Below are 16,510 nucleotides of genomic sequence, written 5' to 3' on the forward strand. Positions count from 1 at the left end.
AGATCAATATACAGTTTTTAGGTGATTAAACCATGACCGAGTAAAGTCATTTCAGAAACAAGAGTAAATGAGAAGAGTTTAACTTTTAATTTTACTTCTCACAGATCCTTGCACATGCAGTTCTGCGGGCTGACCAGCAGGTGTCACCCTTTTAACCGAGTCGAACTCTTTAAAACTTTAGAACATTTTTATTCCCGGAGGTCGAAATTTTCAGAAAACTACAAAAATGGAAACTTTAGACTGAGAAACAAAATAATTCTGTTCACATTTAACCCCAAACACGTCATTAATAAATTTATATTACCGAGTGTCTTGTACTGGTTTAAACATGTGATTCTGGTCCCAGTTTATTTATCTGCATCATCAATAAGGAAACATTAAACTTTGCTGAGGCCACTTTGACATTGTTTTATAATAAATATGATAATATAATAATCTAATCCTTTACACATGTAAGTGAATCTCAAAGTCAAACATACAGAATGCTATGAATATTATGTGGGATTCATTTATTGTAAAAATAAAAATAAACACACAAATATGACTTAAATGTGTTTTCTGTTGACACTTAATTCTCTTTATTGATCTGGATGTTATGAACTCGTCTCCTGATGCAGCTGATGCGGATCAGCCTGTTATCAGACCTGGAATCAGCTCTGTCATCGCCGCCTCTCTCTGGTTGGGAACCACCCCCTTGAACCGGAACCTTTTCTCGGGGTTTGCAGCCTCCCCGGTCGGTCTCTCTCTCTCTGACAGCCCGGCGGCCACCACCACAGCTCCCAGCACCCATCACCCACACCAGCGTGCGCCCCCTCGGCCGCGTCCTGGTTTGCGATGCCGGGCTCCTCGGCGGCGGCGGCGGCGGCGGCTCGCTCCCGGTGGTAGTGACACCTCCACCCCCCGTGTGACAGCCCCCGTGCGCGGACACACACCGACGGTTGACCGGAGGGCTCCCATGGGCGCTGCGACACGGACGCACCCGACGTGTGACCCTCGGTGACCGGGGGAGTTTCGGAGACACCCAGCCCGTTCCTCGCTGCCCATCCTCGGCGGACGTGCACGGAGAGAATCCGGGCTGCCTCCGGGGGCCGGAGGGATGGGGAGCACCACCTCATGCTGCGTGTCCGCCAGCCCCAAGCTCCGGCGGAATGCCCACTCCCGCCTGGACTCGTACCACCAGGAGTCGGACCTGAGCCGCGAGGATACCGGGTGCAACCTGCAGCACATCAGCGACCGGGAGAACGTCGACGGTAAAAACACGACACACGCACTTATCACGGGGTGGGGGGGAAGCTGTGCGCGTGAGAGGAACACGAGACAGAACTCAGGGGATGCAAGTGATGAGATGATCCAGCACTGATAGAAACTGATATTATAAAGTTTTATTATAGTTTCACTTGTGGAAATTACAACCAGAACAATAAGTTGTGGATCAAAACAAACAAATCCCAGTGATGATTTCCTGTCATATCTCTAATTACAGAATGAAGTACAACAACTTTGTGTTAGAATATATCTAAAAAAACATCTACCCACTAATTCCACAAACGTCTTTCTGCCTCCACGTGGATCATATCATCATATTAGCCTCAAACTTGGCACATGTATTGTTATTTTGCCAAATTTGGACACAAGATCCCTTCGATGTTTATACAATTTGAACAAACGATCAACCAGTGCAGGTAAACCAGGTAGGATGAACACTTCACTAACTTCACCAAAGACCGTTTATTAAAAGCTCTGCACACAACGTCCAGCACACAAACAATAACAAAAATGACATTCAAGTTAAAACAGGCGCTGCTGCAGTAACCTTTAATATCTATTCAATAAATATAGACTGTGTTTTATGGCTGGTGACAGTAAAACACTGAAAGGGGCTGAAGCTTCATCTCCAAACACACTATCAGGGTCGTTAGGAATCTTGAATGATAACTCGTGACCTCTTCTGCGTCAGTTTGACATGGAGAGGCCGACCTACAGGGAGCAGGGGTCGGCACAGGCCCCGGCACACGGATCAGTCATGTGTCCATGTCCGTCCCATGTGTCCTTGCAGGGGAGACGTGTTGTGCACACGGAGCTGCAGACAACATCCTGCTCACGAGCGGCAGCCTCCTTTGTGCTGCTCTTTGTTTTCCAGCCTGCGCATGAAAGAAACTGCAACTGTGGAACGCAGCCCCCCCCCCTCTGACACATGCTAATATGCATTACAATCGAGCCTTTCACACCGGAGAGTGGCGGCTAAATGGACGGCCTCATCGCAGCCGGCAGCCCGGCAGCACCGGGGAAATTGATTTTCTGAGAAATCTGTACGAGACCCTTTTTCTTTGGGTTCAGATTTTCTGTTACAGAACATTTTATTTCTTTATGACTCACTGTCAGAATATCTGCTTCTGTGTTTTCAAGGCCAACTGTTATTGAATGCATGTGTTTGGCTGGGATTAACCCTAGAGGGAGCCTTTATATTTAAATACTACATAATGCTTCATGTTTAGGAGCGGCTCCGCTCTACGGAGGCAGCCATGTTTGTTTACAGTAGCCCAGACGGGACAAACTAAACCGTTTGAGTATTTATGACACCTGAAGGTTTCCACTGGTTCATGTTCATGTTTGGAAGAAGAGGGTGAGATGAGGGCTGTTCAGCTGCAACTTGACACTTCACCACTAGATGTCACTAAACTCTACAGTCGCTTAGAAAGAACAAACCAGAGCCCTTTTGTGTTTGTATGTAATCTGAAGGCCACCGTATATATTCTCCTTCCTGCTTGGAGGGCGATTAGATGCTGAACCTTTAACGGTGAAGAAATTTGACAATATCACAGCAGGGAAGCAGCGTTATAATCTATGCTAATCGGGGGGGGGGGGGGGTTCCCACATCAGTTGAATTGTGCGTCTTCAGAAGAACTGGTGAGAAGCTGCTCTGTGGAAAGATTTATCAGGTCCATGTTCACACGCAGCATATCAGTCGTATCATTGACTCTTAACCATTCAGTTAAAACAAGGTGTTCAGTGATGTGAGAAGTGTGTTTGCATCTTTAGTGTATCGCACAGTCGGCTCCTCACAGAATCCATGTTACTGCCGTGTGATTGTCGGTCTGTGCTGCAGTTTGTTGGATTGTGTAATCGACCACCGCGTGTGAACGTAAGCAGGTGAAAACATCGGGTTTGGACCAAACAACCAGAGTGTCCGTCGGGGGTTTGAACTTACACTCTGCCTGCAATTTGTTGGAGGCTATTAGCCAGAGTGCTTTGTTCTACAGCGGCTGATTGTTCTGTTATCATGGCTCCAGTGTCAGTGGCCGGGTTAAGTGCCAATGTTGCACAGCAAAATGTTTTGGATCATTAGTTCTCTGGGAGGCTCAGAGCCTGGAGGCAGACGCTCGTCCTCGCTGAGCGGTGGAAGTGTCTCCGGCGGGTGATGGACGTCCAGCCGTCCCCTCTGGACGCAGCTGAAGACGCAGCTGAAGACGAGTCGTGCTGAGAGGACGTCTGTCTCCGAGCTGCCCTGATTGGAACCGGAGCGTGTCTAATGGCGCCGCTCTGTTAGGAGCTCGCAGACAGAATGATGGAGATTAGTGGGCTTCATTAGGATCTGCAGCATCTGAAAAAAAGATCACCCCCCCATAAAAGAACAGCCCAGAGAGGCAGCTGTGAGCCTGAGTCGCAGTAGATAGGAGGAACCCTGGGGGGGGGGGCTCAATTAAGAGAACGTCACGCTGCGTCTCAAAGTCGTCGTCTGGTCCTGGAGTTAACGAGCGATATGATGCCATACAATTAGATCTTATGAATTTTGCACATTACCCAGAATGCCTGGGTCTGCTGCCTTCAACTCAATTAGTGGAAGACAATCAAGAACCCCTCGGACGAGTTTATTCAACTCAAGGACGACCTGAGTAGAATGCGGAGGTCAAAGGTCAAGGTCCCCGTGTCCTCATACAACATGTTATCTTTACTCTTCCAGACGATTCTGTCTAATTGGGCAAAACATGTTCACTTAAACTCGTGGGTTCGAAACTCAGGGATTAGAAATGAGCTGCTGATGTACGGAGGCGGGTTGAGGATGTGCAGAGCTGAAAGTGAAGCCTCGGGTTTGATCGCTGGCTTACAAGCTGCTTATGAGGAATTATTAGTTCTTGTTTGGACGAGCTGTCACACAGGGAATTACAAGGTTCAAGGAGTCATGGGAAACCTGGAAAGACGTAGGATTTAAAAAAATCTTTCTCCTTTTGAAAATGTCCTCAGGAAGGTTCAGGGACATTGAAGTCCAACATCATCGTTGGACGTTCAGATCGTTTCACCGAGAGACACTCGTCTTTGTCTCTTGGTGGATTTTAGATGTGGAATCCTCAAATTCCACATTTAAGGACTCGAACATCAAACTGAAGCCTTTCCTGCTTTGCTGCTGCTGTGAGAGGGTTTGAAACTAATCGTGATCTGTTAAAGCAAAGTGAAAGTGCAAAAACGTAAAGCAGCAGTTGAAGGATAAGCAAATAGTGGAACTTATTCAAGCTGCTCTTAGACATGCACAGAGTCCAAACATTTTCCAGAAATTTTCCAGAGAAGCAAATGTAAAACCAGTATCTCAGGAGGAAAGAGAGAAGAAGCAGAGATCTGCTCTACTGTTGTAAAGTTGTGGAACTGTAGCAACACAACTCCAGAATGTGAACAAGGCTGCGTTAAGTGATTAAGTCACACAACTGCGTAAAAAAACGCACAAAACTGCACATGTTACCGTCTTCACTTTAATTCATTCAGTGAAATATTGACCCATTATATGAGTGAAACTCTCAAAGTCCATGTGCTGTAACTCATAAACATGGATAAACAGTTAATATAATTTACCTCCTTCAGGAAAACTCAGAGTTTAAAACTGTTTTGTTAATTTAAACATTTAAATTGACATGAGGCCCTCGAGAGAGAGAGAGAGAGAGAGAGACACAGAGAGAGAGAGAGAGACACAGAGAGAGAGAGAGAGAGAGAGAGAGAGAGAGACAAAGCCATCATATGATGTGCGTCTCTCTCACAAAGACGACTGTGTGTCTCTGCTGAGGTCAGTGTTGTCTCTGAGGCCTCGTGTGTCAGCTGATGCTCTTGTATTGAAGTTCAGTCCATGTTGTGTGAGACCAGAAGGAAACTTCCTCCTCTCGGGTTTTAAACCTGTTAAATATCTAACACAGAGTTTATCCCTGGTTTTGACATGTGAGAGATTCGGTGGTTAAATTGTGGACTATAAAACTTCAAGTTGTCGACCTCTTTGTTTTTATCACATCTTTTTAACCGAGTCGTTTTTTTTCAACCATGAAAGCAATTTGAAAGTTTGGCCCACGGAGAATAAAGTAACACAACAGGGTTTCTGATGAAGTCGCACCAAACATGCACTTCTTCTCACTGTCGGGACAAATCAAGCCCAGCTTCTATTTTTACAGCAGCAGCAGCAGTCATGTGTTTCACCGGGGACACAGCTCATCTACGAGTTTCACAGAAATCTGACAGCACGAGAACGAGGGAATATTGAGAGACTGAAATCATGATTCTAGAATATCAGAAGATCAACCTGTGTTAAAACAAGCGTCTGGAAAAGAACAAAATACTTCATGTCTCGTCTGATCGGCTCCACGCGATTATAAGAACTTTGAAAAGATAAGGATTGATTATCATGAAGACAGAAGCACAAACAGCGACCTGGAGGAAACTGAGTCTCTAGTGGAGGAAGACGTGTTTCCTCGTTATCGTCCTTCTCATCAGATTCAAAGAGATTTGATTTCTCAAGAAACCAGGAGATTGACTCTAGATCCAGAAAGAGAGGAACGACTAATTCTATTTAACGTGTTCTCTAATATGGTCCTAACGCTCTAGTGCTAATATATTGCACCACAGAGGATCCCTGTGTGATTCATTGACTCGTAATGAGGCAGAGTTTTCCTCCACACTCGTCTCCCGGACCTCGTCTCATTTCCACTTCAGACAGACTCGCCGGCTTTGAGCTGCTGCGACAGAAAACACTTGAAAAACCTGATTTACATCATCAGGGATCAGACCTCACAGCCCAGAGTCTGTTCTCATCACGGAGCCAATGAAAACCACACAGCTGAATACGCATCATCTGACTCGGCCTTGTGATCCCCCCCCCCCCCCCCCCGACAACCAGGGTCAAACGCTGGTTGGGCGCCGGCGTGCACTCGTTATTCACGTCTTCCTTCGTGGCTCATGTGTGTAACCCGTGTGTATTTCCCCCCCCCCCCCCCCCCCCCTCCACACACATGATAAGAAACTGGAACCTGGAGGCGTTGGAGGGACGTCACTGTTTCCCACATTTTGATATTTCCATGTGTCTCCACTGCTGCTGCTCATCAGCTGAAGCACAGAAATGAGAATCTGGAATAACAGGGGAGTCAGTTTCTACCCGATTTATTAAGAACTGCAGAGGTAGAAGAAAACAATGTAAATTGAGCTTGGTTTAATATTTATTAGGAGTTTATTATTGGTTTCATCCCTGATTAACCACACACACATCAGGTGAAGTCGTGTGTAACCGAACACAACACGTCCTTCATCAATCGCTCACTGATCAATCCTGCATTGGCCTCATTGATTAGTTGCGTACTTGGTTTAATGAAGAGGTTCCAGCAGAGAGAGGGAATAATTAACACAATCTAATCAATGCAGGGAATGTGTGTAGAGAGGAACCAGTTTGAACTGGAATATAAACCGACTGCACAAAAACCTTATTTAAAACTGTCGTTGCGTTAACCTATTTGTGTGTGTGTGTGTGTGTGTTTATGCACGTGGGAGCTTTCTCTTCCAGGAATAAGGGGCTGTATGCATGTGTGCACAGGTTAGTTGTGTTTGTTTAACCTTGTTCTCTACCACTCTGGGCCAGTGTTGTGTGTGTGTTACAACAGTATGAGATAATAAAGATTATCACGAGTTGATTGGCTTAAATCTATTAATATTACAAATTCGACACTTGATGAATCTATGAATGAATGAAATTTGAACAGAAATCCAGGATTCCACTGGTCATACTGGAATCCCGCTGAACAGAAGAGAAATCCACCCCCATGAGGAAGTTGTGTATTGATATTATTGACATGTGGATTTCAGGTTCTTTCTAAATGTGCGTTAAACATTTCCCAGTAACCCGACACTCCCCTCTGATACGAAACCAGTGGAGATTACCACGCGTTCAGGAGGCAACAACATTGAGCCAAATGTGGGGAAGTGGTTAAAAAAGGTTGAAACACATTTGAAGTGCGAACAAACAAACACAACAGTGCGATTGTGCGTCTCAGGGCCGGGTGTGCGCCTGCTGTTGATTCATTATGTAACACAGGTTCCAGCCGACGGGTCAGCCGAGCCTCTCCCGTTTCACCGGCTGCAGGTGCCGAGCACGAGTCTTCGTTAACGTTTACCTGAGGTGGTGAATATCACGTATCAACACTCGACACCCCCGCCCGCTGCTGTGCATTCTGGGAATTCCAGCAGGTGGGCCGGTTGTAGATCAGGTCCAGTCAGATTTATTCAGAAAGGAAAGAATGTAAAACAAACTTTAAACATAGAAACCATTTGTTTTGTACCTTACATGTGTGTGTATAATAACTTGTGTGATGCTACAGAAGCTGCTCCCACTCAGATGTGATCAGGCTCTTCCAGCGTCAACACTGTGTTTCTGGATCTTTGTTTGTTTGTTGTTTGTTGTTTGTTTGTTTGAGCGCTGGGTGAGAAGAAGCCTCAGTTTATTAACCTCTGTTATCTGTGTTATCAAAGCAGCTGCTGCTTTTTACTGCCTCCTTAAAGTCAACACGGCAGCAAAGCGTTTCTTGATGTTTGATCAGATGCACACACACACACAAACACACACACACACACACACACACACACATACTCCTGCAGGAACTGAATCTGTTTAGTTGTAAATCACAGAAAGTCGCTGGTTCTCCTCTGTTCTTGGCCTGTATATATTTGAACTGCAGGAACATCTGAAGACTCCATCAGCTGTAACGTGTGTCCCCGTGTTGTCGCCAATACACAAAGTGACTCGAGTTCTTTGTGTGTCTTCAGAGTTAAACATGGAGTACAACCCGTCGGACCATCCGCGGGCCAGCACCATATTCCTCAGCAAGTCCCAGAATGACGGTGAGTGTCTTTGATTCAAAGGATTCAATCTGTGTGTTTATTGAAGAGGACGAGGATCTGGACAAGAGATTGTTGTTTATAGTGATGTTTGCAAGGGGGGGGGGGGGGGCACACTGTGACACAGGGAATATTAACATGTGTCCTCGGATCCACCACAGCACAAGATCAGTGTTGGTCTCAAAGGCCTGAGGAGAAAACAGGAGGACAACTCCGGCTTTGTGATGCTGCAACTGATGAAAACTGATGCTGATAAATTCTGTTTCCTGTTAAAATCTAATCTCTCACATTTCAAATTCACGTTCATATCCGATGTGGTTCTGCATCAGTGGATTTAATCAATGGACTCAGAGTGTCATCCTCCATCGTCCTTGTGGCCTTAAAGAATAAAGCCGATGTTATTTTTATTATTAGTTTTTAAATTGACAAATCCACAGAAGAAACCAAACCACGAGTAAATTCATTTCAGCAGCAAATATTATCTGTATAGTCAAAAGAGAAGGTTCCTCCACGTTTAGGAACCTTCTCAAAGGTTCCTCTGGGTTCTCAGACTGAGTGTTACCTTGAATCTGAAACGTTCACTGAGTGAAACCATAATAAGGTTTTTTGGTTCCTCTCTTTTCAGAGGTGCCTGTCAGGAACGGTGAGTGTGACTCTGTCTCCCTCTAGTGGTGTAAAAGCACCTTTTTCTTCTGCACCCTTTATTAACTGTCTCTGCTCATTGTGTTATTATACAGAAGCTGTTCAGTGTGAGTCTCTTGTGTGTGTGTGTGTGTGTGTGTGTTTTGAACCTGTGGTGAGAACACTGTGTGCAGCTTGTAAAGGACATTTATTGACAAAACCTATTTTTCTTTATTTTCCAAAAGTGCACGAAAAGCGAAAGAGCCTCTTCATAAGTAACGTGAGTGTGCGACTGTTTCACAAATCTAATCCACGTTGTTTCACACTGGTTCATATTTGTGTTTAGATTTTGAATGAAAAGTGTGAGACGTCACATCCTCATGTCTCATGCTGGTGATTGTCGTTCCAGCTGTGAGGCCCCGACGTGTTTTATGTGGGTCACACAAAAACATGTACACTCTAATAACACTCACTGTGTGTGTGTGTGTCTGTGTGTGTGTAGCACGGAACGTTGAGGCGGAGGTACAGCTCCTGCTCCACCATCTTCCTGGACGACAACACCGTCAGCCAGCCCAACCTCAAATACACAATCAAATGGTTCGAACACAACAACAAACAACACAAAATCATTTATCTTCCTCATTCATATTTACACTTTCTGTTCTTTCTCTTTTCAGTGTAGCTCTGGCAATTTACTACCACATAAAAAACAGGTGAGAATCTTTATTAATCCCAGACTTCAGACTTGAGAGGTTTTTAATTAAATATTAAAAATCCGGCCTGTGATGGTTTTGTCTGGTTCCAGAGACGCAGACGGAGGAATGCATCTGGACATATTCGATGAAAAGCTTCATCCGCTCACAGTAAGATTCATCACTTCACTTTCTTTGTCATGGTTTTTAATCTTTGAACCTCCAAAATTAACATAAAGCCTTTTATTAATCCTGGTGTAAGTCACTGCTCCAGTTTCTGTTATGTTTATTGTTTTTAATGCTTCTTTTAAAATGTCTTATTTCTGTCTTATATTCTGGGTTCAGATTGTTTTAACCTCTTGTTCTCATCCTCCATCCCTTTTCCTTTCTCTCCTTGCTCTCCTCTTTCTTTACCTTCCCCCCTCATCCTCTCTTTAACTCCTCTCCTCCCTTCCTCCCCCTCTCCCCCCTCATCCTCTATTTAACTCCTCTCCTCCCTTCCTCCCCCCCTCCCCCCTCATCCTCTCTTTAACTCTCTCCTCCCTTCTCTCCAGAAATCGGAGTTGCCGCCCGACTACGACCAACAGGACCCGGAGCAGCGGCACATCTACCGCTTCGTCAGGACCTTGTTCAGCTCCGCCCAGCTCACCGCCGAGTGCGCCATCGTCACACTGGTGAGATCATTACCCCCCCCTTGTCCTCCACACACACAAACACACACAGACACACACAGACACACACAGACACACACAGTTCTGCCTGCAGGGGAACGTGCAGCCTGATGCATTGAGACAAGTCAGGGATGTGTGTAAATTGATGAAGTGACTGAGACTCTGAAGTCCCACGTTGTCCCTGATTGTCCCTGATTGTCCCTGATTGTCCCTGATTGTCCCTGATTGTCCCTGATTGTCCCACGAGCCTCGGAGAGAAGCGATGGACGAGGAGGTCAGTGGAAACAGGATTTATTCCTCCTGACGGCACCACAGAGCGATCATGAGCTCCTCCACCTCACTGAGAGCTTTGTAGGTCACGATGCTGAAGGATCCCCGAGTCGAATCCTTCACCATCTCTTTCCAGATGAACGTTTTTGCTCGTCTTCGTCTATTTGACTCATTTTTGTGCATGTGTGGGGGGGGGCAGATTTACCTGGAGCGGCTCCTGACCTACGCAGAGCTGGACATCGGCCCGGGGAACTGGAAGAGGATCGTTCTGGGCGCCATCCTGCTGGCGTCCAAGGTCTGGGACGACCAGGCCGTCTGGAACGTGGACTACTGCCAGATCCTCAAGGACATCACCGTGGAGGACATGTGAGTGGCCGGCGGCTGGAGGTCGTGAAGAAACACGAGGGACATGAGGTTCAGGATTAGAAATCATATCAGGATTAGACGTGGAGGGATAATCTCCAAGATGAATCAAGGATCAAATGCTTTTTGCTGTAGATTTAGTTTTACATGCAGAACAGGGGACAAACAAATGGGTTTTTAGAAATGAAAGCATATGAATATTAATATTTCAATCTTCTGTGAATCCTCCTCGTGACAGGAACGAGTTGGAGCGTCAGTTCCTGGAGCTGCTGCAGTTCAACATCAACGTTCCGTCCAGCGTCTACGCCAAGTATTACTTTGACCTGCGCTCGCTCGCCGAGTCCAACAACCTGAGCTTCCCCCTGGAGCCGCTGGGCCGGGACAAGGCCCACAAGCTGGAGGTCAGGACCCCCCCCCCCCCCCCCCCGTTCACTCAGTCCGTCTTTTATTGCTTTTTAATATCTGTGTTGTTAATCTTTCTTTTTTTAAACACGCGACAGATCGGTTAAAAAGGAAGTTATATTCCCTCACTTTCTAGAATAAGAATAACCAGATTCTATAAAACCTTAATGCTCACAGATCATTTTAGTTATTGAAATGTGTGTGTGTAACAGTTTAGTGGGAGTTGATCCAAGCTCCTCCTCCTCCTCCCTCCAGGCCATGTCCCGACTCTGTGACGACCGCTTCAACGACGTGCGGAGGACGTCCAGGAAGCGCTCGGCCAGCGTGGACAATCTCTGTGGGATCCGATGGGTCCCGGCGATTCTCTCCTAACCACTAATCAACTGACATTCACCACAGACGCTAACCGGGTGGAGAGACGTTACAGACACAGGTTGATGGGAAAGAGACGTGGAAGTGGAAGCAGCCACGTCTTCAGGCGGTGGACCACGTCTGTCCTCGTGGACGATGTGGTGACCTCAGGAGAGAAGCCGACCCCTTCACAGTGCCTCAAGAAGAGGGTTCCTGGTTTGTTCCGGTGACTCCTCCTGACGGCAGAGTGAACCTGCCTTAAAGCAAACACTTCTACGACCGGCCCTTCAGACGCTATTTATTTCACTCTCAGCCGCTGCAGTCGTCTGATCCTCTAACATTTCAAAACTTTTTGGAATTTGTTCCCCCGACTATTTATTTTCCTTTGACGAGTCTCAGAGTAATACAAGTGTTAGCAAGTTTTCTTCCTCTGGAAATCGTTGTAGTTCGAGGTTCTCAGTGTTTCTAGAGTCGCTCGTGTTGCTCAGGTCGGTGAGTCAAACTCTCAGTGACGTGGAAACGTTTCCCCTCCGGTTTAAGATTCAGCTGATTTGGGTTTTATCCGAACGTTTCGTGCTAACGCAGCTCTCTGTCGACATCTAGTGGACATTTGAGACAACTACCACTTCAGGGTCAGGAACGTTAAAGGGACAATTCACCCGTCTCCTTAAATACAATGGAGCTGAATTCAATTAAACTTGTAAATGTCAGATACACAAATTATTCCCTGGGAAATATGTAAAAATGTCAAAAACAATGTCAAAGAAAAAGACAAATGAAAATCCTTTGTTCAAACTAAAATCTCTATTTTTCTGGGGTCATGCTTCACCCCTCAACAAAATGTGAATACAAATCAGTGGAGTAGTTTTTGCATAATCCTGAAGACACACATAAATACCAGTCCCTTAAAATGTTCTTTTTTTGTTATTCCCAAAGAAGAAATGGAAAAATAGAATCCTGGATTTGTCGTTTTGTCCGGGTCTGTGCTACAATGTTTATGAATCCTTCACAATGTGTAAATGTTGTGGTAGTTTTGTGTTCTCATGCTGACAGACACACAAAGAAACAGGGACGAAAACATAACCTCATTGGTGCAGGAGGAAATAAAACCTGCAAGATGTTAAACCTTCTAGAAGTTGTTGAGGAAAATATGTGCATCGGTAAAAACGAGGGGAGCTGTTAAAGTTAAATAAAGTAATTTTCTAGAGGTCAACACAAGGTCAACTTTTCAACTGCGGACGCAACCAAAGAGAACTGCACAAACGGGGGTGTGAACCAACAACCTTGTTTCCCTCCGAGTCGATGAGAGGACTGAGAGAAAGTCACTTTATTGAGATATCCATTCGTCCTCTTAACAGAAAAGAGAAACGACAAGAGGAAAATATGAATCATTTTCCTGCACTTGTGAAAAGTCTAAGAAAACCTGCTGAGCCAACAACTGCTGAAGTATTTACAATTTATATTTTTACTGTATTTCCATCATGCATCTGATTTAATCTCTTCTGGCAAATAATCAGAACTGAAGCAGCACAATTATTTTGCTAATTAACTTTGTACAGTAAACGAGTGAGAACGGAGACATTGTGACTCGTTTATATTGTTGATTTGTGTTTCTAATAAAAGAAATTACTCTTGTCTAATAACGCTGAGTCGTCAATAAATCAATCTGGAGATTTTCTGCAGGACCACAGAAGTCTTAAGTGTTTCAGAGTTTATTAAAGTAATGAGCACATAACTCCACCGAGGCCCACCAGTCCCTTCATCTGCCCCACTCGTGGATATCAGTCATCTTTCATCCAGGTCCTTGAGATCCATGAATGAATGGATCCTGATTTTTGTCTGGATCAACGCCAGAATTCATCATCGGGTCGCGTCCCACGCTCCACTAAGTTTAGTTAAAATCTGTTTTATAGTTTTTTGCTACGTCCTGCTGACAAACAAACACACAAACAAAACTAGAATGAGACTCAGCGACTAGATATTCCTCCACCTCTTCTCTAGATCCTGATATTTATTCAGATTCCACACTCATAATTATCAGCATGATTTATTAATGAAGATCCATGATCCTTTTTGTCTTGTTATGAGATTTGAACCCATCCACAGTTTGATCCAACCCCATTGATCCGTCCGAGGTGAGCTCATGACTGGGCAGCTTCCCCTGTGTTTGACTGGCACCTTGACATCCCAACAATGCTTTGACGGCCGCCTGGTAAGAATAGCTTCCTGCAGGTCCTGACCTCTGCAGGCGGGACCGAGGGGCAGGGACAGGACATCAGAGGTGACTGGGATTAGTGGGGGGGGCGTACGTTTGGACCAGCGGAGAAGGGGACAGCGACACAGCAGCACCTCAACCTAAATTCTCCAAGCCGTCTTCTGTACCAGGAGGAAGATGGGAACCACAGATCTGCTCTTCATCACCATCAGTCACAATGTGTCCTTCATCGGTGAGTTGGAAACTGTTTTACTGCTCGAATTATAAAGTAGTTAGTTTATCCCTTGTGTTTCCAATTTGGTGTTTTTAATATTACAACTGTTTTTGTGTCTAATTTACAATAATAAAAGTTTTAAAAAGGTTACAAACTGCATGGGAATAAAATACAGAACAGAGTATTAAAGTATTAAAACAACCATTAAAACCAGTTGAAATCAGTCATTTAAATTGGACTGGTGCAGACGAGACAAATCCAGGAATAAACTATTCAAGGTCAGGAAAAGACCGAGCTGATTGGATTTTGGCTAAATTGGTAAAAAGATAAGATATAAAAGCATGTGCTTCAAAATTTAGATCATATGTGATACTGAGGTTTTTGGGCTGTGGGTTAATTAACAGTACTAATTTTGTTTGTGCGTCATTTTATATCTATAAATTTGTGTTTGAAAGCTGCTGCAAAAATAAAGTTTATCATACATTTTTCCAGTTTTATAAAATAAATGTCTTTTTACCCATTTTAGTTTCCTTTATGAACAATAAACAGTTTTGCATTGTAATCGTCAGTTGTGTTATATTTGGCCTCAAGATATTTCGCCCTTATTTACTTTTAATTACATTCTGTGAAGCTTTTCCCAGATCAGATATTATCGTTGATATCTTTTCTGTTTCAGGTAAAACCTGGTGGACCCTGATGCTGCCCCTCCGCCTGCTCCTCGTCCTCCTCGCCGGCTGCAGCCTCTTCAGCGATGAGCAGGAGCGATTTGTGTGTAACACGATCCAACCCGGCTGCTCCAACCTGTGCTTCGACGCCTTCTCTCCCGTGTCCGCCCTCCGGCTCTGGTTCCTCCACCTGCTTCTGCTCTGTCTGCCTCATGTTCTGTTTGTGACCCACGTCCTGCACAGGCTGCGGTCCTATCCTCACTTTGGAGGTTCCTGCAGCGGAGGGAGTGGAGGAGGTTCTCTGGAGAACTCCAGGTCCTCCAGAGAAGTGTCCCTGCTTACAGCTCCTCTCCATGACCCCCCCCGAGGATGGGGAGCGCCTCGTTTCCACTGCGCTTACTTCTTCGCTGTACTTCTGCGACTCCTCCTGGAGGTGGCATTCGGAGCAGGCCAGTATTTTCTCTTCGGCCTCTCGGTTCCAAAGAGCTTCCTCTGCTACGAGGCTCCCTGCACATCGGGGGTGGAGTGCTACGTCTCCAGACCCACGGAGAAGACCCTGATGCTGAACCTCATGCTGGGCGTCTCCTCCCTGTCCGTCCTGCTCAGTTTGGTGGACCTGGTGAGCTCCATGAGGGCGATGGTGCGATGGCGGAGGACGAGGGAGATGCTGATGGAGGAGATGAGTAAAGGAGAGCAGAGCAGCATGTTCACCACGACCACCACGGCTGAAGACCAAGACCTTCTCCCGACCAGGAGAATCCTCCTGAGTGGAGGCTCAACGGAGGCCGACAAAGAGGAACAACACACCGCCGGTGTTTCACCAAATGGTGAGCTCCTCTCAACCAAAGCAAATGGCGGACCCCCCCTTAGAACTAGTGTATCTACCAATGAGAGGAGCCCAGAAAACAAGGACACTGGGGCGAACAGGCCTCGTTCACCGACTCCCATGAGCAATCCTGTGCCAAGTCACTATGTCCTCCACAGCCACCTGAGACCTCCGCCATCCCCCCGCCCGGACAGGGGGCCACCGAACCCCAGGGAGCCACCGAACCCCAGGGGGCCGCCGAGCCCCAGGGGGCCACTGGACCCCAGGGGGCCACCCATGGGTGTCAAGAAGCTGCAGAGCCAGAGCAGCTCGGCTGAAACGAACTCGAGCCAACAGTCGGACAGCAGCGAGTCTCAGGACAAGCGGGCCTGGGTGTGACTGGATCAGAACTCTGTGCCAGCCCAGGACATGGAGCTTTTACTCTTATCTTTGGACTGTAGAGGAAGATGAGTTAGAACCTGTAGCTGCACTGATGATTCATGGAGACAGAACGAACTGTCAGGAGCCTTGTGTCCACTTTAAAAAGAGGTCCCATGTTGTGTTTCCATCTTGTTTCACAGCCTTCGAGTGGTCACATCTCATAAACTCTTAATTACTCATAAAGTTATCAATACGAATCCTGCACGTTACTTTCTACATTGACATTTCAAACGTTAGCTTCGTCTCCGTCTTTTGAATTCTGTCAAAATATTTGGTTTCAGGTGATGAGATTGATGTGGAGTGATTTAGACGCATGTTGTTTCTGAATGTTTGTTAATAAAATGAGTAAATTTATCAGATTTGCATCTTCTTGTAAAACTTCTTCTCGTGTTTCTACATTTCACAAAGTCTCTGAACACCTCCAGTGTTTTGTTGTGTGAAAATAAGTCGGTCAAACCAGCAGGCCCTGACCTTGAGGGCGCTCAGCTGTTGTCTGGATCACCCGGACGCCGGCCGCCACAACAGACGCACTGAGCCGACCTCTGACCTCTCACACGAGCGCTCCACAACCCAGCCGTGACCCGACCTGAGGCGAACCTGCCAGCCCGACCCGAGTCCTTCAACCCTCCTCGCCGCCATCGCTCAACCTCGACTCGGCACGCAGGGC

General features: G+C 46.1%; 2 protein-coding genes across 3 annotated transcripts; both read left to right on the forward strand.

The window, feature by feature from the left end:
• The first annotated feature begins 729 nt into the window (after positions 1-729).
• On the forward strand, positions 730-13,146 carry LOC133967826 (cyclin-Y-like). 2 transcript variants are annotated; one of them, XM_062403482.1, is made up of 11 exons: positions 731-1,250; positions 8,062-8,136; positions 8,759-8,776; positions 9,000-9,034; positions 9,257-9,351; positions 9,432-9,467; positions 9,560-9,617; positions 10,001-10,120; positions 10,587-10,753; positions 10,989-11,151; positions 11,408-13,146. In XM_062403482.1, the coding sequence occupies exons 1-11, from the start codon at positions 1,097-1,099 to the stop codon at positions 11,522-11,524; spliced, it is 1,038 nt and encodes a 345-aa protein (XP_062259466.1). In that variant the 5' UTR covers positions 731-1,096; the 3' UTR covers positions 11,525-13,146. The 2 variants fall into 2 exon arrangements, with proteins under 2 accessions (XP_062259467.1, XP_062259466.1); XM_062403483.1 differs by lacking the exon at positions 8,759-8,776 and having other exon boundaries at positions 730-1,250.
• Positions 13,147-13,475: 329 nt separating this feature from the next.
• LOC133968764 (gap junction delta-4 protein-like) lies at positions 13,476-16,150 on the forward strand. The gene is made up of 2 exons (XM_062404948.1): positions 13,476-13,950; positions 14,609-16,150. Exons 1-2 carry the CDS (start codon positions 13,896-13,898, stop codon positions 15,799-15,801), a joined length of 1,248 nt encoding a protein of 415 aa, XP_062260932.1. The 5' UTR covers positions 13,476-13,895; the 3' UTR covers positions 15,802-16,150.
• Positions 16,151-16,510: the final 360 nt, after the last annotated feature.

This window comes from Platichthys flesus, chromosome 14 (genome assembly GCF_949316205.1).
Source record: "Platichthys flesus chromosome 14, fPlaFle2.1, whole genome shotgun sequence".
NCBI lineage: Eukaryota > Metazoa > Chordata > Actinopteri > Pleuronectiformes > Pleuronectidae > Platichthys > Platichthys flesus.